The 22,506-nt window shown below is 42.2% G+C and overlaps 1 protein-coding gene across 2 annotated transcripts in view; it reads left to right on the top strand.

Moving 5' to 3' along the window:
- LAMB4 (laminin subunit beta 4) overlaps positions 1-22,506 on the top strand; it is a 57,350-nt gene that overhangs the window by 28,630 nt on the left and 6,214 nt on the right. For both annotated transcript variants that reach the window (XM_088676665.1, XM_035126481.3), the window contains exons 15-29: positions 1,069-1,200; positions 2,949-3,134; positions 3,657-3,778; positions 4,003-4,123; positions 6,047-6,224; positions 7,064-7,207; positions 7,619-7,850; positions 9,333-9,490; positions 10,269-10,493; positions 11,738-11,958; positions 13,370-13,466; positions 14,760-15,135; positions 18,041-18,201; positions 19,835-20,040; positions 22,229-22,432. In XM_088676665.1, coding sequence (XP_088532791.1) covers positions 1,069-1,200; positions 2,949-3,134; positions 3,657-3,778; positions 4,003-4,123; positions 6,047-6,224; positions 7,064-7,207; positions 7,619-7,850; positions 9,333-9,490; positions 10,269-10,493; positions 11,738-11,958; positions 13,370-13,466; positions 14,760-15,135; positions 18,041-18,201; positions 19,835-20,040; positions 22,229-22,432 — 2,763 coding nt within the window. The remainder of the gene's footprint in view (positions 1-1,068; positions 1,201-2,948; positions 3,135-3,656; positions 3,779-4,002; positions 4,124-6,046; positions 6,225-7,063; positions 7,208-7,618; positions 7,851-9,332; positions 9,491-10,268; positions 10,494-11,737; positions 11,959-13,369; positions 13,467-14,759; positions 15,136-18,040; positions 18,202-19,834; positions 20,041-22,228; positions 22,433-22,506) is intronic.

Raw genomic sequence — 22,506 nt, 5'->3', positions numbered from 1 at the left:
ACGATGTTACCGCAAAAATCCGTCCGTGTATGGGATGTAGTAAGATGTACTTTTAAGCACAGTTGTGTTTCTGTTTGTTTGTTAGTTAGTTAGTTAGTTACGATACTTAGTTAGTTAGTCTCTTTATCTTGTCCAGGGCAACCCAAAGCAACTTACAACCAACCAAACAGACAGACAGGAAACCTCACACAAGATACATTAAAACCAAGGGGAAAGGAAATACATTAGAAACATCCCGCGCACTTCTAAATAGTCATAGATAGGTAAAGGCCAAAGACCTGGTTACAGAGGAGAGTTTTTGCCTGGCGCCTAAATATAAAGGATGTTGGCACCATGCAAGCCTCCTTGGGGAAAGCATTCCACAAATGGGGAGCCACTGCAAAAAAGGCCCGTTCTCATGCTGCCACCCTCCAGACCTTTTGAGGAGGCACGTGAATAAGGGCCTGAGAGGATGATCGCATGGTCAGTTCACATGGATAGAGGAGATCCTTGAGGTACTGCAGTCCTGAGCCATTTAAGGCTTTATGGGTCAATGTCAGCTCTCTGAATTGGGCTTAGAAACTAACTGGCAGCCAGTGCGGTTGGGCCAGGATTGGTGTTATATGCTCAAATTGTCTTGCCCTGGTGAGCAACCTGCATGCTGGAATCTGGCAGTGGGCAGAAGGTAGATCTGGATCTACTGGTAAATCTCTGGGTGATTTGCAATAAATAGGCAAGTATTATTTCTTTTCTTTTACTCCCAATTGTTTAACAATAGAAACAGCACAATTATCTACCCAGCACCACTGCCCTAAAGTTATGAAACTTCATAGCTAATCAATAGTTGTGCAAGTTTGATTTTCTTGGATTTAGATCCCCACCCCAAGTTAAGCAGAGTTCTCTTTGTAAGTAGGTTAGTAGTACAAAGTTCCTTGACATGGAGAATAATATATGGTTTAGACTACTAATTATGCAGATTCACTGCTTTCCCAGTTGTCCATTGTTTGATTGTATTTGTGTGTCAACTAAAAAAACCCAAATAAAACCAGCGTTTTTACACTTCCACCACTTAAAACACCTGTTTATAAGGTTCAGCCCACAGCTTTACCATGGTGTGATGTCTATTTTCGGCAACAAGGTTATGATTTCAAAATTGAAAATGGAAAGATCGTATTGAACAGAAACAAGAAACGAAGCATAAGAAAAGCAACTGTTGGACAGGTAACACTAATGTCCCATTAATTGGTTTGTAAGGGATTTCAAGGAAGGGAAACCCATCTCTTAAAAGTCTGGGGTAGGATCCTTGGAGAACCATAATATATGTGCCTTATTTGAGTCACTTCACATTATCTGTAGCTTATGGCTTGTGCAAAACAATGAGTAACCTCTTAGGTTATTGGTGAGAGGATTTGAGAATTTACCGACACTTGGTTTGTATGTATAAAGTTCCTCATTCAATCCCTGGATCTCTGGTAGGAGGACTAGGAGCCTGTAGATCTTTCGCTACTGCCAGTCAAGATTGACAGCTTTTGGTTAGATGGACCATTGGTCTGATTTGTGTACATAACTTTCTCATATTTTGCAGTCTTCATGAATGGGACATTCCTGTAATTCATTCCAATCCTATGCAATTATTCCCCCTCCCCGCCAAGAAAGACTTCGGAATGCTGTTAACATTTCCAAAAGACATAAGATATCTCAAAGAAATGTAATTAATCTGACCATAATGCACTGACATGTTGGCCTGAAATACTAAGACATCAAGGGTGTAAAATAAAAATTTAAAAACTATTTATGTTCTGCATAGTTCACACATATTCCTGATTATGTGTTAGTCTGCTGAGATATAAGGATTATTGCTGATAACCTGGATGGAGATAGTAGCCAGGTTTCAATGAGTACAGTCATACCTTGTATCCCAAACTCCTTGGTACTTGGATGTTTTGGCTCCCAAACGCTGCAAACACGGAAGTGAGTGTTCCAGTTTGCAAACATTCTTTGGAACCCAAACGTCCGACGGGGCTTCTGAAGCTTCCAATTGGCTGCTTTGGTTTCCAAATGTTTTGGAAGTTGAACTGACTTCCGGAACAGATTCCATTCGACTTCCAAGGTATGACTGTATTTGTGAATGCTATACAACACTAACTTAACTGTTACATGCAGGGTAGTTTTTTTTAATGAGTGGTGTTTAATTGTATTGAACACTACTGGAATCTTGTACATATGCCAATAAAGGTTTGAGAATCTGCATGGGTCTACACCTGGTGTCAAAACAAACGAGGATATGGAGTCCGTGTTTCTCATCCATTTAGGTTTAGATGGAGGCAGAACCCCTGCTCATCTTTGCCACCCCTCTCATTTGTTTTGTCTACCTATACTCAGTAGTGGTTGGTGCTCACGGAGAATGGTGGAACAGAAGACAGGGAGGCCAACAATGGCCAATGGAAGGCATAGCCCACTGACTTTGTCCCCCATCCCCTTCCCTGCTGAGTTCTGTAAAGGCAACATTGACCCTAAGGTGGACACTGACAGGCCGAGCCATTTCCTGGAATGTGGCTGGATCTACATTGATCTTCTAGAACGTTATATTTAATAATGCTTAAAATGTTTCATGCAGTTTCCCATTGGTGGTGGCTCACTGCTCTGCAACGCCCTCTGGTGTCACGTTTTAATAACACATTTTTAACATTAATAAACTTAGAGTGTAGATCTGCCCTGATTGTAAGTAAGAAGCCCTAGTGGCCTAACTTCAATTATTCATACTACTGTTGAACTTGAAGCTGGCCTAACTCATCTTCCCTTTTCACAAAGGACTTATGGGACTGGCAGGGACCTTCTACTCAAGAATAGGCTTTGAAGAGGGGAAATGAAAGAGTTCGTGGCTACGCTGGCTAAGAGGGGATTCAAGACAGGATTCACTTTGTTTCCTGAATAAATGTGATATTTAAAACGCAAATCTCTCCTTTCAGGATTCAATTCTGTTTGGCAGGAACCCTGCTCTGGATGTTGTTATTAGAGGGTCTGTTCCTGGAAAACCTGTGACATGGTCAGGGCCGGGTTTTGCAAGAGTCCGGAATGGAGCGGGGTTACGATTTACAGTCAACAACATCCCTTTCCTGATGGATTTTAATATCATCATTCGCTATGAGCCAGAGGTAATTGTTACACTTCATACTTTTCCCAGGGTAGTTTCAACTCATATTCGAATCCTCAAAAAAGAGCAAAGACTTCAAAGTAAAGCAAAATATGGACCATATTAAAATTGTGTATGTGGAATATAATTGAACAAAACCCCACAAAAGTTATCCTGATCTTCAAATTTATCTTTGTCATCTTAATAGTCACCACTACATGCCTTGCACTCATTAGTTTTGTGGTGCAAACATTTCTCAATGTATGAAAATCATAGAACTGTAGATGCAGACACTGCATAATCCCCAAATCTTAGGATCTGCATTTGTATGGACGCCATGTATGTGTATTGCAGAAAGGGATTAGTTGTCACCAGCTATTTACAAGTGTAAATTTCTGGTTAAACTGGAGTATTTATGCTAGATTTCCTTGTTCCCTGGTCAGATAAACTCAAGATGTTCTTGTTTATAGGCACGGAAAGAATCAAGCATGTTTCAACTTTGTATGAAAACCAACTTTTTTTTCTTCCCAAACACATACTGTAGACTTTAGAAGACTGGATAGCAAGCATAGCTGTAAAGACTTCAGGTTCTAGAGAAAGCGAACACTGTGGGAAAACAGCAGCCCTGCAAGAACCACACTCACTTGCTCTACCATATACATCAAGGTTTGTATATTACCTGTTCGTTTCTTCAAAGAAGATATTTGGGGGGGGGGGCGACCCAAGGAGAAGCCATCCTTTCCCCTTATGTCTTCCAACACTTGGTCATTTCTCTTCTGTTACTGTTCTATTACTCATGCACACAAATAGCTCCAGCAAATGAGCATCATAAAACCTAGGGGAAAGAATGACAGAATTCTTTAATTTGTTTTGACTTTTCAATTAAACAGAATGGAGCTGCTACCGACTGCTGTATGCTTTGAACCAGGAACAGAATATTTTGTAGATGTCTATTTTTCCAAGTCTTCTGCTTCTGATCCAGGGACCCGGTCATCCATATTGATTGATTCAGTAAGTATCTGTGCTGCGTTGCAACTTTTCTTTTGTGTTTTATCACATTTTCTGTTTGATTCATTTTTATTAAGGTTTTCAAAGTTTAAATACAGAAAAATACAAAAAAAAAAAATCACAACATCAAAAACGACACAGAAAAAAGAAAAGAAAAAACAAAAAAGAAAGAAAAAACCATTAATCATATTTCAAATTTTCTATCTTATCTATAATGGACCTCCTCGAGGTCCCCCTCTATCGGTTCATTGTATATCAAACCTCCCAGATTCTAATCCTATTTTCTTTCCCTGTATACATTTTTCAATTTCCCTTGTATTTTACTATCAAAGTCCGTTTATCACTCTAAATTTCCAAAGTAAAAATTCCTAAGTCATTAACCTGCAGCATCCATATTTGCTTAAATTACTCTTCAAATATCAATTTTACAATATTTTTCATAATAAATTCGAAATTTCTTCCACTCTTCCTCCATCTTCTCTTCTCCCCGGTTGCGTAGTCTTCCGGTCAGATCAGCAAGCTCCATGTAGTCTATCATCTTCATTTGCCATTCTTCCACTGTAGGCATTTTTGGTGTTTTCCAGTACATTGCTATTAATATTCTAGCAGCTGTTGTGGCATACAAAAACAAATTCACATCCTTTAAAGGTATTTCTTTTCCTACCATGCCCAGTAGAAAGGATTCTGGTTTTTTAATAAATGTGTTCCTGAACACTCTCTTCAACTCATTATAAATCTTTTCCCAGAAATCCTTAACTAGTGGACAGGTCTACCACATGTGATAGAATGTTCCCTCTGCTTTTTGGCATTTCCAACACTTATTGTCCTGTTTGTGGTAAATCTTAGCAAGTTTCACTGGTGTTAAATACCATCTATACATCATTTTCATCATATTCTCTCTTAACACAGTGCACGCGGTAAATTTCATGTTTTTCCCCCACAATCTTTCCCAGTCTTCCATCATAATATTATGTCCCACATCCTTCGCCCAATCTATCATCACTTTTTTTGTCTGTTCATCTTTCAAATGCCACTGTAGCAATAAATCATACATTCTGGAAAGATTCTTTGTCTTTGGATCTAACATTTCTGTCTCTAGCTTAGATTTCTCTAATCCAAAACCAATCTTTTTATCTATTTTAAACATTTCATTTATCTGGTGGTATTGGAGCCAGTCATCAATATTACCTTTTAACTGCTCATATGTCTTTAACCTTAACTGGTCTCCTTCCTCCACCAGAATTTCTCTATATTTAGGCCATTTGGTCTCTAAATTTATCCTCTTTCGCGCTTTCGCTTCCAACGGTGAAATCCAAAGAGGTGTTTTCCTCTCTAATAAATCTTTATATTTGTTCCAAACATTCAACAACGATTTTCTAATTACATGGTTCTTAAAGCCTTTGTGACTCTTAACCTTATCATACCATAAGTACGCATGCCATCCGTACACATTGTTGAACCCTTCCAGGTCTAATATATCTGCATTTTCTAACAAACACCATTCCCTCAACCAGCAGAAGGCAGCTGCTTCATAGTAGATTCTAAGGTCTGGACCCCAGACGTTTTATCACATTTTCTTGGGACGTTGGTTGGTTCATCTATTTGTCTACCCGTTCCCTTATTTATATCCTACCTGTCAGGTGGCCAGCAACTACCCTTACAGGCATTAATCAATAAAATGGATAGGACATCAGTGATTTTGTAGGCTGTGTGCCTTTAAGACAGTGGGGAGTGTAAGTGACTAAAGGAAGGGAGACTGGAAAAGGAAGGCGGAAGCAATTCAAGGTTGCTTAGGCCAATAATATTAACTCCAGTGTAAAATATATTATTAAATCTAATTCAACTGTTAAAAGGGATCCCCCCTGCCCTGAACTATACTTCTCTATGCAGTTGTTTAAAACTTCTTCGCTTTTGTCAATTTTGAAGCTTGGACTTATTCCTAGAATCAGTTCAGTGGAAAACCTTTGCAACAAAAATGATTTAGAAGAGTACCAGCAGTATCACTGCATTGAAATAGCTTCAGAAATTGGACCGCATATCCTACCAGAAGCATGTGAAAAACTAATAGCAAGTCTGTCTGCCCGTATTCACAATGGAGCAGTTTGTAAGTATCAATGCCACTGGCTCTTCCTGCTTTTGCATGCTGCCAGTATTTTCTGAGGAGGAGCAAAAGTGAAAGTAACTTTTGTCATTCTGGCTTTTTAAAATAAACTTAAAATTTTTAAGAGACACTAAAACTGTTTTCCATGTGTTAACTGTGCGCCATTGAAAGCTGTTTGCAAATGGTACAAAATTCAACAGCCTGTTCCTTGCTGAGTAGGATACCGCAGTATATAACAGAGTTCTGTAATGTATTGGCTTTTGGTTTGACCATTTGCTGTTTCCTTTCACAAAGCATGAGGTTTGCAGTATGAAACAGTACAAAACGATTGCAAAGGTGTGGCACCAGTTTGGTGGGAACCTGACAATCTTGGGTTTTTGGGGGGATACCAGTGGCAAGGCAAGAGAGGCATCTTCCATCCCTCCTATCCATTAAGGTCACCAGGGGAAGCAGTGCTAAAGATGCCAACACCTTGCACAGTGAAATCCACATGGAAAAGAAGCAAGATCTTTACAGTAGCAGCTTCTGCCTTTGCTTCCCAATCTGATAAAGCTCAGCATTGGCTATCCCTACATGTTAATTGAAGCAAGCCAAAAAGGAAGCAGTCCAAAGCATGTTTTTAAAAATTACATTTTCACCTTATCTAAGATCATAACAGTCTGGGTTGGCTTTCCGGCTTTCCTGCTATTTGTTTTTTTAAAAAATATTCAGGTTTTGTTGTTGGTTTTTTACCTTTTGATTTACTACCTTGAAGAAGAGGAGAGTGTAAATAATTTAAATTAATAAATATAGAGTTTGGTTGCATCATCTATTTGTATGAGAAAGTATGTTTCTGTTAAAAGCCTGCAGGTGCCATCCACAAGGGTCAATAAACTCTAACTGCGAGAAACTTGGAGGTCAATGTCAATGCAAACCGAATGTCATGGGTCGCTGTTGTGACAAATGCTCAGCCGGAAGCCATAGTTTTGGGTCTCAAGGTTGTCTTTGTAAGTACTTGCTTTCAGTTGTTTTTTTTTTGGTTTTGTGTTTTTAAAATTTTAAGCTATTTCCTTTTAAGAAAAACAATGTTTAAGTCATGTGGGCAGACTTTTGTTTTCCTTGAACCTGGGAAACCCAAACTGAAGTCTCCTGATGAATGTGAACACTCTGGGTGGTCTTGGGCAAGTCATTATTTCACATCAAACATTCCTCATCTGTAAAATGGGGATAAGGCTGGCTGGTCTCGCATTGCCCTCTATGAGAATGAGTATGGACTGTTGATCATGTGGTCAACAAAGAGCAAGCGACATCTATCTATACAGAGATCGTGGCCATGTCACATTGAGGGCTTTATATTAAGATAACGCAACAATTTGTCATGTACCGGTAACTATCATCTCTGCTTCTTTTCCATCAAGCATGTGACTGCCATCCTCAAGGATCCGTGAGTGCTCTGTGTGACCAGGTGACAGGGCAATGTTCATGCCGGCCAGAAGCAGAAGGCCGACGGTGCAGTCAATGCCTGGCTGGATATTTTGGATTTCCCCATTGTCGGCCTTGCCCTTGCAATGGCTTTGCGGAACTGTGTGACGTACAGACTGGAGCATGCTTGGACTGCAGAGGGTTTACAGCTGGAGCCAACTGTGAAAGGTGTGGGTGGATGGACATTTAGAAGATGCAAAATTAATGCACATCTTTAAGTGGCAGGGACAGAAAATAGCAGAGATGGGGGTTTTGGTTGGGGGGCAAATAATTTTTATGGGAGGACTTGATGGCCATAGGGGTGCAGACCAATTTCACATTCCCCACGATGGCTTTTGTGCTGTCCTTGTGCATGCACACATGTGTATTTTATGTGTAAATGCACACATATATTTTTATTTATTTATTGAAGTTATATACTGCCCTATACCTGGAGGTCTCAGGGCAGTTCACAGAACAAGATCAACCTATAAAACCACAATATATATATAATCAAAATAAAAACAACAACCAGATAACAACCCCCCCCCCAAAAGAGCCACATTTTAAAAGGGCATAGGATTTCAATCAGATCAACCAAAGACCTGGTTAAAAAGGAACGTTTTTGCCTGGTGCCTAAAGGTGTATAATGAAGGCGCCAGGGAAACTTCCCTGGGGAGAGCATTCCACAGACGGGGAGCCACTGCAGAGAAGGCCCGTTCTCGTGTTGCCACTTTCCAGACCTCTCGGGGAGGAGGCACATGAAGAAGGGCCTCAGAAGATGATCTCAGGGTCCGGGTAGGTTCATATGGAAAGAGGCGGTTCTTGGGGTATTGCGGTCCTGAGCCATTTAAGGCTTCATAGGTCAAAACCAGCACTTTGAATTGGGCCCAGAAACTAATTGGTAGCCAGTGCAGTTGGACCAGGATCAGTGTAATATGCTCAAACCGTCTTGCTCCAGTGAGCAACCTGGCCGCTGAATTCTGCACCAGCTGAAGTTTCCAAACCGTCTTCAGAGGCAGCCCTACGTATGACACGTTGCAGTAATCTAACCTTGAGGTTACCAGAGCATAGTGGTTAGGCTACCCCTGTCCAGATAGGGGCGTAGCTGAGCTACATGCTCATACATAGGCAGGGGTCCACTCCATCAGTTACGTCAGTAATGCCACAGCCACAAAACGAGGAAAGACGAACTGTTGCTGTTTTTTTTTTTTTTTATATGGAATAGAAACCCTGCATGCTACTTTCAGGTTCAGAGGCCGTATGATTCCTAGTAAGAGAGGGCTGGTTGGAATCTTACCAGATGGATGGCCACTCTGAGAAAAGAATGCTGGGCTAGGTGTGCCCTTCGGCAAAATCCAAAAGACCTCTCTCTCCTTACGTTCTTGTGTCCTCTGATGTTTGAAATAGGTTTATAAGAACGTAAGAAGGGCTTGCCAGACCAAGCCAAGGGGCCATGTAGTCCAACATCCTGTTTTCACCGTGGCCAACCAGATGCCCGTGGGAAATCCGCAAGCAGGATTTGAGCACAAGGGAACTCTCCTCTCCTGTGGTTTCCAGCAACTGGTATTCAGAAGCATTGCTGCCTCCAACCTTGGAAGAAGATCATAGCCATCATGACGAGGAGCCTTCAATAGCCTTATTCTCCATATTCACTGTTCTTTTTGGCAGATGTGTAGATGGTTATTATGGAAACCCTCTCAAAGGAGAGCCATGTCGTCCATGCATGTGCCCAGATTCTCCAACAAGCAGTAGGTACTTTGCCCATTCCTGTTACCAAGATCCTTGGACTTTGCTATTAGTCTGCAACTGCCTTGTGGGCTATTCAGGTAGGGAACATGACATATTTTATGAGTTTCACGATTTCTGTTTTATGTTATCACAGACTGGGGAAAATCTCAATCCATTCTAACTTTGTCTATTCGTCTGTATCCCTTTCTTTAAAAAAAGTTTGTGTTGTGGGATATAGGGTAGGAGGACATGGTTTGGCCCAAACTCCCAAAATATACAGGCCAAATGGGGAGGCGTGGTGGACCGCAGGCTAAAGGTTCCCAAGTACTGATGCAGGAACTAAACAGATGCAGTATTCGGTGAAGTTTCTAGGTTTGGGGGCAGTGACATTTAAGATTGCAGTCCTATATTATTCTTGCTGAACTCACTTCTGAGTTCAGCATAGGAATGCATGGTTAAATTCCTTCCAGGTATGGTAGTGGAGAAACCATTTTTAAGAGTTTGAGAAACACTAGCACAACTATTTCCAAATATTTATTATTTGTGTGTGTGTGTTTGCTTTATTTTAACAAAATTTAATATACCGCTTGATTGTTTTAAAAAAAAACCTCTAAGCAATTTACAACAATAGAAAACAAAATATTGTTTTTTAAAAAATTCAAAAGGTGATTGAAATCAACAGTCACTAAACAATAAAACACATGTAACTTCTATATATCTGGATAGAACTAACCTATATTTATTTATCTATTTAACTATTAACAATTAGGGTTCTTTATAATTATATTATGGAATCTGCTGGTGTAATGTTATTTCTGGAAAGGTGAGCCATGTCTGACTGTCACCAGCAATTGTGTGTGAATTTTGGTTTGTTAGGTGATCGGTGTGATGAATGCCCCGGTGGGTTCTACAGGAATCCAAATGCAGTAGCCAGCCAGTGCCTGCCATGCTCCTGTAATAATAATATCGATGTGGCAGATCCAGACTCCTGCAACAAAGACACTGGGGAGTGTTTGAAATGCTTGCACAACACCCATGGACCAAACTGCGAGTTCTGTAAACCGGGTTACTTTGGATCAGCCCTCCTTCAAAACTGTAGAAGTAAGCAAACAACTTTTATAGATTACAAGTCAAGGACTGAGCACATAAAGGAAAATAAAATAGGTGTGGCTAGAATAAATTATGCACGTTAATGAAATCATAATGGATTCTCCTTAGTAACATGATTTATTCTGGCTACAATATTATTGCATAAGGTGGAATGTTTGGGAGTAGAGCAATAGATGGCAAGGTGAAAGAAGTTTACACAGTTGGCTAAAGGTGTTCTAGGACCAATGCTAATAGGGAGAGTCAAAAGGCATGTACAGAGAATTCAGTTTTGAAGGTACCTGGTTTACACATGCACCTGTGAGCTTAAGACACCTACTCTGAAGTGACATTGCAGGATAGGCACTTTCATGGCAGTTTCTAATATAGTTCACAGAATTGTAGAGTTGGAAGGGACCCCCAAGGGTCATCTAGTCCAACCCCCCATAATGCATGAATTCTGACTATAGCCATCCCTGGGTGGGCTTGAGTCACCAACTTTCTGGTTAATAGCCAGATGCACTGGTCCACTGTGCCATGGGAACAAATTTGTCTGCTATGGAGGGAGCACTATTCCAACGGAAGTGACAGATATATAAGAAATGCAGGACAGGAAGACTCAGAGATGAAGCCTGTTGACCTGGTTCATGCCTAGTTGACAGACTGGATAGTGATGACAACAAAGAACACAGAGGGCACTCTAGGAAATAAAGTTTCAGAGAATTTCAGTCTTGGACATATTGCATCTGAGGTGGTAATGAGACACCCAAGGGTAAATGTTTGAGATGCAGGTGTAGATTTAGGGCTGAGCGGAGGGGAAGGGGTTTTGGTCAAGGACAGAAGATGCAGGAGTGCCATTCTGAGGCGTGAAGAGAAAACAGCAGAGGGACCAAAAACTGAACCCCAAGGAACTCCCCTAGAAGGGGATGAAAGCGGAGGGGAACTTGTCCCTGATGGAAGTAAAGAACAAAGAACTAGACAGACAAGAAGAGAACAAGCTGAGAACAGAGTTGCAGATAAATTGATGTTTACAACCTAAGGCAGGCATCCCCAAACTGCGGCCCTCCAGATGTTTTGGCCTACAACTCCCATGATCCCTAGCTAACAGGACCAGTGGTCGGGGAAGATGGGAATTGTAGTCCAAAACATCTGGAGGGCCGAAGTTTGGGGATGCCTGACCTAAGGTAACTTAAATTCCTAGTAGAACATTGCTTTAAAAAAAAGAGGATTATTTCCATAACTAACTGTTATCTTTACAGAATGTAACTGCAACCCTTTGGGTGTGGACCCAATGAAATGCCCATCTGGAAACGGCTTCTGCATGTGTGATCAGATGACGGGAATATGCCCTTGCTTGCCTCACGTGGTGGGCGCCAAGTGTGACCAGTGTGCTGCTGGCTACTGGAACATGATCCAGGGATCTGGGTGTCGCATCTGTGACTGCAATCCAAGACATTCCCAGAACAACTTGTGTGATCAGGCAAGGCTATTGAGCTGATTCTCCATTCATAAATTATAATGTCGCTAAATTTTAATGTCTGTCTTAAGGATTTCCTCTTACCCGCTGTTTCTCAAACAGTGGGCCAGGACCCACGGCCAACTTTCAGGTGAGCCTCAATGTCTCAGCCTGCCCAATGCTTCTTTCCGTGACTGTCCCTTTGATTGCTTTAAGTTGCACGTTGACCACATTCCTACGGCAAACAGAGGCCAGCTACATACCAGTGTCTCAGGATGTGTTTACTGTGCGCTCACTGCATTTCCAGTCCTGGGATTTTAATCTGTGATCACAAGGTTATGCAAATATTGTGTGTATCCTGTCATAACAAAATACTACTGTTTGATGTGTCTCAAACTACCTTCACACCAATTAAACAATGGGTAGGCAAACTAAGGCCCGTGGGCCGGATCAGGCCCAATTGCCTTCTGGATCCAGCCCGCAAACAGTCTGGGAATCGCCGATCGCCAGTGTTCTTTCCCTCTCCCTCCCTCCCCTTCACACGGCAGCAGCGGCGCCTTCTCCCTCCCTCCTCTTGGCTTCTCCCTGCCCTGCCTAGAGGAGGAAGGGGGCTGGGCTTTGTTGGTGCCAGCAGCAGCAGCACTCGAGCGGCCGACATTTTAAGCAGTCCCTCTCTTAAGCCCTTTCGCGCACTGCTCATCGTCCCGCCGCTGCCAGCCCCTGCCACTCGCAAGACACAGGTAAGCAGCCACCGGGGCTCGTGGTGCTCTTGCATCATTTTTTTCCTTTTTTCAAAATATAGTCCGGCCCCCCACAAGGTCTGATGGGTAGTGGACCGGCCCCCTGCTGGAAAAGTTTGCTGACCCCTGAATTAAGCAGTTCCTAATTTGCTGAACACCTTTTGCATAGGGTAATGACACCCCTCGCTTGTCAACGCTCCCTTGGTGTGTACACATATGGAAACTAATGAAGCAGTGCTGATGCGAATGGCTGGGGGGGAAACAGCTATGGACTGCACTGTGGGCAAAAACAACCTTATTCTGTATGCAACACTAACGTCTCACGTCATATGTATGTAACTGATATATAGAAAAGACTTTGCAACCTGAGAAAAGAAACAATGCACATACTTTTGTAAACAGAGAAAATCTTTAATAATTTTTAAAAACCTGCCCTTTAAGACAGTAATCTGAAAACACACACATTCTGAAAAGAAACTATTCTTGCTTTGTTGATGGAAATGCAAAAATAAGAGCAAGTTTTCAGGGTTTTTTTCAGAGCAAGAGATCAGAAAAAACCCCTGAAAAGTAGCACTTGCATACATATGAGTTAGCAGTTTAACTAGCATAGAGAAAACAATAAATAAATAAAAATAAATTGCAAAGAAGGCAGTGAGTCAGTTAAGCCCGTTTCTCACTGTAGACTCTTTTTGCAGCTCACAGGTCAATGTCCATGTAAAGAGGGCTACACTGGAACACGTTGTGACACATGTGATGAAAATTATTTTGGTGATTCTCAAATCCATTGTTTTTGTAAGTACTGTAGTAGTAGTAGTAGTAGTAGTATGTAGCAGAAATCCTAACATTCTTTTAATTGAAAACAGAATATTTGTACCCCTCAGATTTGAACAATCATTGCATTGTTTTAGATATTTATAGATGTCTTTATTTTATTTTTAATTGTATTGTTTAGTTGCTTTGATGTTTGCCTCCTTGGGCTCCTTTGGGAGGAAGTGTGAGAGATAAATTATCATCATTATTAATGTCCAGCCGCTCTTTTGGGGGGCAAGCAAATGAGTGGATTGTAATACAAGCTGCAGATGAAATTGATTATCTCAGTTCCTTCCAGTCTTGCTTCCACGTAGGGAATGGTCTCAGGGAACCTTCAGACTGGAGTACTGTAATGCACTCCAGAAGGGACTGTCCATGAAAACCATTCAGAAATGACAACCAGTACAACATGCTTATACGTGCTATGTAATTTTATTCCATCATGCTAGTTTTGTGTGATCTATAGTGGTGGACCTCTAAGGCCTTAAACAGCTTGGGACCTGGATACATTAAGGACTTCTTTCTTCCATATATTGGTTTAAAAACCTAATTATTTATTTGCTAGTTTACTCTGATTTTTAAATAATTATTCTGATGACTATTTTAGAATTTGTATTGTTCTTTTAGGGTTTTTTATGTTAATACTTTGACTTTCTGATTGAGTTTAGCTCTAGAGGTTGCTGTGTATTGTTATATTGTCAGATTTTGATGAGTAAGCTGCCCTGAGTTTCCTCTAAAAATTAGGCAGGATATGCTAAATAAATAAATGACCTTATTCTGTTTCTATCCTCTTTCTCTAACATATAACTTAAACATTTCAATTGCGGGTATTTATTTTAAGGTCTGGATGAAATTGTTTTATTGTGTATTTTAATTATGCATGTTTACCTTGGATCCTGAATGCCTTGGTACTCGGATGTTTTGGCTCCTGAACACCGCAAACCCAGAAGTGAGTTTTCCATTTCGCGAACGTTCTTTGGAACCCAAACATCCAACGGGGCTTCTGATTGGCTGCAGGAGCTTCCTGCAGCCAATCAGAAGCCATGCCTTGGTTTCCAAACATTTTGGAAGTCGAACGGACTTCCGGAATGAATTCCATTCAACTTCCAAGGTATGACTCTATATTTTTTGTGTAGTCTGTTCTGCATGCTTAGAAACCATATTGGGAATTAAGGGAAATAAATGTATTGTAATTGTAATTATAATTATAATTGTAATAACTTCATTAGTCAATTATGAGCTATTATAACATATTGCGCTTCCCCCCCCCCCCAGCATGTAAGTGTAGCAAGGATGGGACTCTGACACCCGCGTGTGATAAAGACACTGGAGCTTGCAACTGCCGTGTTGGGGTCACCGGAAGATTCTGCGACCAGTGTGCTCGGGGCTACAACCAGGAATTTCCTTCCTGCCGCCGCTGCCACATTTGTTTTGATCAGTGGGATAACACCATTACTTCCCTGTCTCAGAAAATCCAAAAATTAATGAGGTTTGCCGCAACGCTGGGAGATAAGAGACAGACAATGCCTGGCTGTGATGTTGACCTCAAAGGCCATGAAGATACAATTTATGAAATAGAAAGAATCCTTAAAAGCCCCACCCTGTTGCCAGAGGTGCTGTTGAGCATGAAGAAGGAACATGACTACATTCGGTGAGACGGGGTTCCTTAGACAGGAGTTGCTCATTAGTTCATCATTTAACAGATATTTCTTTAAGCATGGTCTCAGATCTCAGGCTGGGGAGAAGCTACTGAAAGCTTGGGGTCCAAATCCAGCTCCCTAAAATGCTGCACATCTTGTTCCTCCTCCAAAAATACTCAGTTCAGCTGCTTTCACCCATGCTGAGGCATAAAAGGGGCTTCTTAATCCACCCATCCTGTAGCATGAACAATAACAAAAGCTCCAGCAGGGTCTTTTGCCTGCCTTTTTACAGCAGTTGCTCATTCATTTCAAAAGCTAAGGTACAGGGAAATGGGAATGAGCAACTGAGGGACCTAGAGGAAGAACTCTGCCAAAGTTTCTCTTTTGACCAGGCCTCAGCACCCAGGGGTGGTGCTGTGGTCTAAATCACTGAGCCTCTTGAGCTTGCCGATCAGAAGGTCGGCGGTTCGAATCCCCGCAACAGGGTGAGCTCCCGTTGCTCGGTCCCAGCTCCTGACAGCCTAGCAGTTCGAAAGCATGCCAAAAAGTGCAAGTAGATAAATAGGTACCACTCCAGCGGGAAGGTAAACAGCATTTCCATGCGCTACTCTGGTTTCGGTGTTCCGTTGTGCCAGAAGCAGCTTAGTCATGCTGGCCACATGACCCGGAAACACTGTCTGCAGACAAACACCGGCTCCCTTGGCCTGTAAAGCGAGATGAGCGCCGCAACCCCAGAGTCATTTGCGACTGGATTTAACTGTCAGGGGTCCTTTACCTTTACATCACCCAGTATGGTAGGCTAAAATGATAGGCCCCAAAAGGCCCACTACAGCTGACAGTCGCCTTTCTTTACATTAAAAAAAACTTCTTTGCTGGCCCAGTGCTCTGACGAAAGCACTGGGCAAAGCAGCCGCAGCACCTGCCATCATCTTTATTTCCCCAGAATGCATCTGGGCCTTGACATGAAGCTAAGCATCTGCAGACCTGATAACTAATAACTTCAGGTGACCTTTTTCAGGGTCAATTTTGTTTTTTCACGTTCATTCTAACGGGGGTAGGACTGACCCAAAAGCCAGAAGAGTAAGATAAATAAAACCATTATTTTTCACAAAATGAAGGAGAGATGCCCCAGAAATACCAATTCATTTGTGGTCTACCTGGAACACTGAATGGTAGGAGACTGACACAAAAGTTTTATGGGGTTCCCCCACCCCCACCAGGTGCTGCTTTTAACTCCACCTGTCAACAGAGGATGTCACACTTCCAGAAAGAGACCTATAAATATTTGGGGCTTGCCTCCAATCTTAGGGCAGCTGTGGTGCCACAAACTGGCATTTTCTTTACGTTTAGCATGCGCTGCCTTTCCAACTGATGCTATGAATTTTCTTAGTCTGGGACACATCACTTGTAAATATTGCCAAAGTGAATTAGACAGCTATTGCTAAATTGAATGTGCAGTAGGGATAAAGGAAGAACCCGATTCATTTTTTTTGCATTTAAAGCTGAATCGGTCAAATTTGCAATTCCCAAAACAATACTAGAAACTGAAACACCGCCATCCTTTGAAATTTGCGCTTTCCTGAATTTTGCGGTGCAGTTCTCAAACCAGAGTTAACAAAAATACATATATTAGGGGGAATTGTGCCTAAACATGAATATATTCATGAAAATAACATGCATGCGCTATATTAGGTGAAATTGCTCAACAAATTTGCACATCTGTCAAAACTGCATACAAGGATGTGCATATTAGGAGAAGTTAACACTAAAATGCTGAAGAATTTTCACGAGGATTTATTTCTAAATCGCAGATTGCTGCGGAAATGTAGAGAGCTGAATTTAAGATAAATGAGAGGATAAGATAAATGAGAAATTGAGAAGACAGAAACTGACAGATGCTTCCATCCCTAATGTAATACCCATGTCAATGTAGATATTTAATCTGCCAAATACAGAAAGTACAAAAAAGAATGTCACTCCTCAAAACAAGCTAAAGTGATGTGCATCTGGATTCAACAACAGAAAATTTAGAATTTAGGAGTTTGAAGGGAGCTTAGAAGCCATCTACCATGTTTCTCACATTTTAAGACGTGCCTATAAAATAAGCCATGGCACGATTTTCTCAAGGCAATAAAATATAAGGCATCCCCCCAAAATAAGACATGCTGGGGTACCGGTACTATACCGTGCTGGGAGCAGGTCCAGATGGCACTTCCGTAAGGAACAGGAAAAGGAAGATGCCTGTCCTTGCCAGAAGCGTGGAGCTCAGACGGAGCGGGAGCCGGCAGAAGCTACAGCATGCCCTGTGCCGAGCCCCGACCCAGCAGGACCCTGCGTGACCCGCAGCTCGCACCGTGCCAAGTCCTGACCCAGCGGGACCCGGCAAGGGCAGCAGCGCGCCCCGCACCGCTCCCCAACTGAGCGGGAGCCAACAAAGGCAGCAGCGCGCACTTTGCCAAGCTCCAACCCGGCGGTGGGACCCAGCAAGAGCCGCAGTGTGCACCGCTTGGAGCCCCGACCCGGCGGGACCCAGCAGCTTGCCCTGCTGAAGCGCCAACAAAGCGCCCAGCAGCGCAGCAGCAGCCAGTTCCGGGCGCCAAGCCGCAGCAGGAAGAGGAGGTAATTTTTTAAAAATAAGACACCCCCGAAAATAAGCCATAGGCTTATTTTCTTGAGTAAAATAAATATAAGACGGTGTCTTAAAATGTGAGAAACACGGTATTGCAGCTCCCTCCCTGCTCAAAGCAAGAATTCTGTCCAAAAACTGTTGGGTTCAAGATGCTGTGACTTCCCAGGAATATTGTCAAGATTAGTAAAAGCCTATTAGTGTACTAGGTTAGGATGCTACATTTAGGCAAAATGTGGTTCTTAACCCTAAGTCTTAGGTGGCTGCTGATCTGCTGTTGTTCTTTTTAGACAAAAGGTTTCGCAAATGCATCGGCAACCTGACTTTCTGGATCAGTTCCCTGACCTCAACAGTATGATAGAAGGCATTAGGAAAGATGCTGACCATCTGTCTGAAACCCTGCAAAAGAGGTCTGAGCTGCACCAAAGGAATAATTACATGCACCTCCAAGGTAGGAAGGCCAATAATTAATCTTTATAACATGGGGGGGGGGACACACACATCACCACAACCCCTTGTAGTGCAGAGGTTTCAGACCTTCAGAATTTATATTTAAATTGAAACACTTAATTTATCAAGGTGAAAACTCGTTTACTAGTCCTCTTGAGCAGCTTAAATGTCCCATAGCGATATAGTTTCAGTCATTCCAAATTTAACGAAGTTGCAAGCTAAATCTGAGAAGTCCCCATTTCCTCTGCCTGGGTCCTGTGATCCCAGGAATGCTCAGACCCCTCTGCAGCTCATTTTTATTTTATTTTATTAGTGTGGATGTTAATTGCACTCATGGAATTAATGTCAATCCAGTTTAGTCCTTTGCAAACCCGTTTAACTGAGGAGCAAAGGAGCAGCCGTGCAATTCAGTCATGTGCATAATTGCTTACAAGTAGGACCCACTGTGTTGAGTGTGGGTTCCTCACACTGGACTGCAGCCTTCATTGCAAGTGAATTTCTTTGAAAGCAAAAGAGGTCAGCAGCTCTGGGTGTAATCCACTTGACCGCAACTGGAATTGCGGGTGCGGGTGGGAAACCCATGTAAGCTTCAGTTTCCCCTGAAGAGTTTTGGTCGAAAGCAAATAAGAGTCTCAGATTATTCTGTCATTCCCACTGTGAGTGCGGCACCAGGCATGGATGCAAATACTGCTCTGTGTTTCTAAATGCATCTACTTTAAATGCATCACTTGAAGTTGTGTGTGCATGGCTGTGTACACCAGGGGTCAGCAAACATTTTCAGCAGTCCACTGTCCCTCAGACCTTGTGGGGGGCCCGGACTATATTTTGGAAAAAAAATATGAACGAATTCCTATGCCCCACAAATAACCCAGAGATGCATTTTAAATAAAAAGACACATTCTACTCATGTAAAAACACCAGGCAGGCCCCACAAATAACCCAGAGATGCATTTTAAATTAAAGGACACATCCTACTCATGTAAATACATGCTGATTCCCGGACCGTCCGCGGGCCAGATTTAGAAGGTGATTGGACCGCATTCGGCCTTAGTTTGGGGACCCCTGGTGTACACACTCCTGTTTTCTTTGCATCCACCACCAGTTTCGGAAGGAGTGTACACAATCCACATCTATCCTGTCTTTTTTATTGAAATATTATGTTTTGATGCATTCTTCTCTGAATTGTTTGGGGGAGGGGAGCATGTCCTAGCTATTTTTAAGCAGATAAAGTGTACAAAAGCATATGTGTGTGTTTCGCTCTCAATGGCTATTGTAAAACCCATTTTTTGTCAGAACCGCGGTGCAAGGGAAAGTGGATTAACTCTTTCCTCCTCCTGCCACAGTATTGGGAAAATTCTCTCTCTGAAGCTGCTATTACCCCAGGAGTAAGAATTTCCATGAGTGCCAGAGGAAACTTCTCTCCCAGGGCTGATAGCAGCTCTGGGCTGGGGGTGATTTTCATCAATCCTGTGATAGAGGAGGAAAGGGTTTAAACTCCCTCCTCACATACCATGATCCTGGCCACAGTTACTACCTTCAGTGGGATCTCAAAGAGGAGAACCCATTTATTTCAGTGGGTCCAATCTTCAATATATCAAGTGAAACAAAGCAAGTAACATTGTCATTTGATTCAGATTCCCTCAACAAAATAAATAACTATTACCAAATAATGTTGTCGGCTGGAGAAAGAATCAGTGGCTCAAATTCTGTCCTAACACACGGAGGAAAAACCAGGAATGATACATTTCACATGTTAGATGATCTAGTTTCAAAACAAAGTGCTGCATTGGGGCAGCTGAAGTTGTTCAACACTTCAGATATTCAACATCTAAATGAAAAGGTAAGTATTAGTTCCTTGCAGAAAGTATAACTTTACTGTACAGAATGAATAATTCCACCATCACAGCATGGCTGGCAAGACATCATATGTATTTGTTTTATTGTGTAAATTGCCCTGAAAAAAATATGTTCTTAGCCAGTTTGGAAGGCTTTGACCGGATAAAGAGGGGCATAAATTGTGAAAACAAATAAAGCCAACCTGTAAAACACAGCAGCAGAACTCTGCATTTTTGCTTGAAAGTGAGCCCCATTAAAACCCCAACAAGTCATTTGTTGTTGTTGTTGTTGTTGTTGTTGTTGTTTAGTCGTTTAGTCGTGTCCGACTCTTCGTGACCCCATGGACCATAGCACGCCAGGCACTCCTGTCTTCCACTGCCTCCTGCAGTTTGGTCAAACTCATGTTTGTAGCTTCAAGAACACTGTCCAACCATCTCGTCCTCTGTCGTCCCCTTCTCCTTGTACCCTCCATCTTTCCCAACATCAGGGTCTTCTCCAGGGAGTCTTCTCTTCTCATGAGGTGGCCAGTTTTGTAGTCTCAGCTTCAGGATCTGTCCTTCCAGTGAGCACTCGGGGGTGATTTCCTTCAGAATGGATAGGTTTGATCTTCTTGCAGTCCATGGGACTCTCAAGAGTTTCCTCCAGCACCAAAATTCAAAAGCATCAATTCTTTGGCGATCAGCCTTCTTTATGGTCCAGCTTTCTTTATGGTCCAGCTCTCACTTCCATACATCAGTACTGGGAAAACCATAGCTTTAACTATACGGACCTTTTTTTGGCAAGGTGATGTCTCTGCTTTTTAAGATGTTGTCTAGGTTTGTCATTGCTTTTCTCCCAAGAAGCATGCAGATGACACAACCTTGATGGCAGAAAGTGAGGAGGAATTAAAGAACCTTTTAATGAGGGTGAAAGAGGAGGGCGCAAAATATGGTCTGAAGCTCAACATCAAAAAAACTAAGATCATGGCCACTGGTCCCATCACCTCCTGGGAAATAGAAGGGGAAGAAATGGAGGCAGTGAGAGATTTTACTTTCCTGGGCTCCTTGATCACTGCAGATGGTGACAGCAGTCACGAAATTAAAAGACGCCTGCTTCTTGGGAGAAAAGCAATGACAAACCAACAAGTCATATTCTGTAGTAAATGTGGTTCATATTGAAATGTATAAATAACATGCTTCTCCACAGTTTCTCCTGGGATGCTGTGGCATGAATGCATGTCTGGTGTGAACAGGGTTTAATGTCTGCAAGTGAAGAAAATGCTTTTATCACTGTGTCCAGTGTTCTGGAGTGCCATAGAAACTTTTTAAAGGGTTTATCATTGGAAACATTAGTAATGCTATCCTTAGAGACTTTGGGAGGAATTCAACATCACAATCGTCCCATTGTTTTGTCAGTGCAAGGATTTCTCCTGACCCTCCAGAGCAGACTGGGAAGAAGTGTGGGGAGCACACAGTGGGGAGAAGGGGAAAGGGAAAGCCCTGTTGCACTGGCTTCCGCTAGCATGCTAGGTTAGTTGAATCCGGGCCTATAGGTTGTATCCAACACTCATCCTAGAACGATTGAAATGAACGGTCGTAAGTTAGTCATGTCTGTTAACTTCAATGGGTCTACAATGGGTACATGGCTGGGTATTTACCACCATACAGCTTCTGCTGCAGGGGAAACTTGGTTGTGTTCTGAAGTGTGTTCTCGGGGCCAAGTTAAATGTGACACTTCTTCTCTTTTCTTTTGCAAAATGCAGCTGCACAGCAAATCTCAATTCACATTAGATTACAATGAGGCACAACAAGGCTAGTTAGTACATTGTGCACACCCTGAAAGTCGTTGAGCTTTTTTCTACAAAAATGCAATTTTTGTTGTTGACTTGCCTAAGATCCAGGACAAAGCACTACCTTGCGGAAGTTCCTGCCCAGGCGTCAATTCCGCCTTTGAAGTTCCGGGAAAATTCTGACATACGGCAGCCCTACCTAATCTGTATCTCAGGTTGCTTTGCAAATCAATGGGGGAGGGTTCTCTCAAGGTAGAAAGTTTTTGAAAAACCATTAATTTAAAAGAAGGCTTCATATTTCACCTTTCTGAGGCAGATGAATAGCATACAAATGTAATGTTTTCAAGTTCTCTTCTAGCACATTTCATTGTATTAGAAATGTGTATTATTGCTTCCTTCAATCAGTACATTTGTTTCGATGCAGATATGTGGGTTGCCAGGAAGCTTTCCTTGCGGTGTATCAGATTGTGGTGGGGCTTTATGCCGAGATAGCCAGGGAAACAGACATTGTGGTGGCCCAAACTGTGATGGAGCACTCCCTCTTTCTACAAAAGCTTTCAGAGAAGGACGTCAGACAGTCCTGTTGTTAAAGAACTTGACCAACCAAATGCAAGGATCTGAAGATAAGGTACTGCATGTAACAGCAGTCTTGTGTGTTTCAATGTAAACTTATTGAACATAGCACATTTGAGCTATGAAAGG

This window comes from Zootoca vivipara, chromosome 9 (assembly GCF_965207765.1).
Source record: "Zootoca vivipara chromosome 9, rZooViv2.hap1.1, whole genome shotgun sequence".
In the NCBI taxonomy this organism is placed as follows: Eukaryota; Metazoa; Chordata; class Lepidosauria; order Squamata; family Lacertidae; genus Zootoca; species Zootoca vivipara.
The sequence above is the reverse complement of the archived record's forward strand: the minus strand, read 5'-3'. Positions and strand labels throughout refer to the sequence as shown.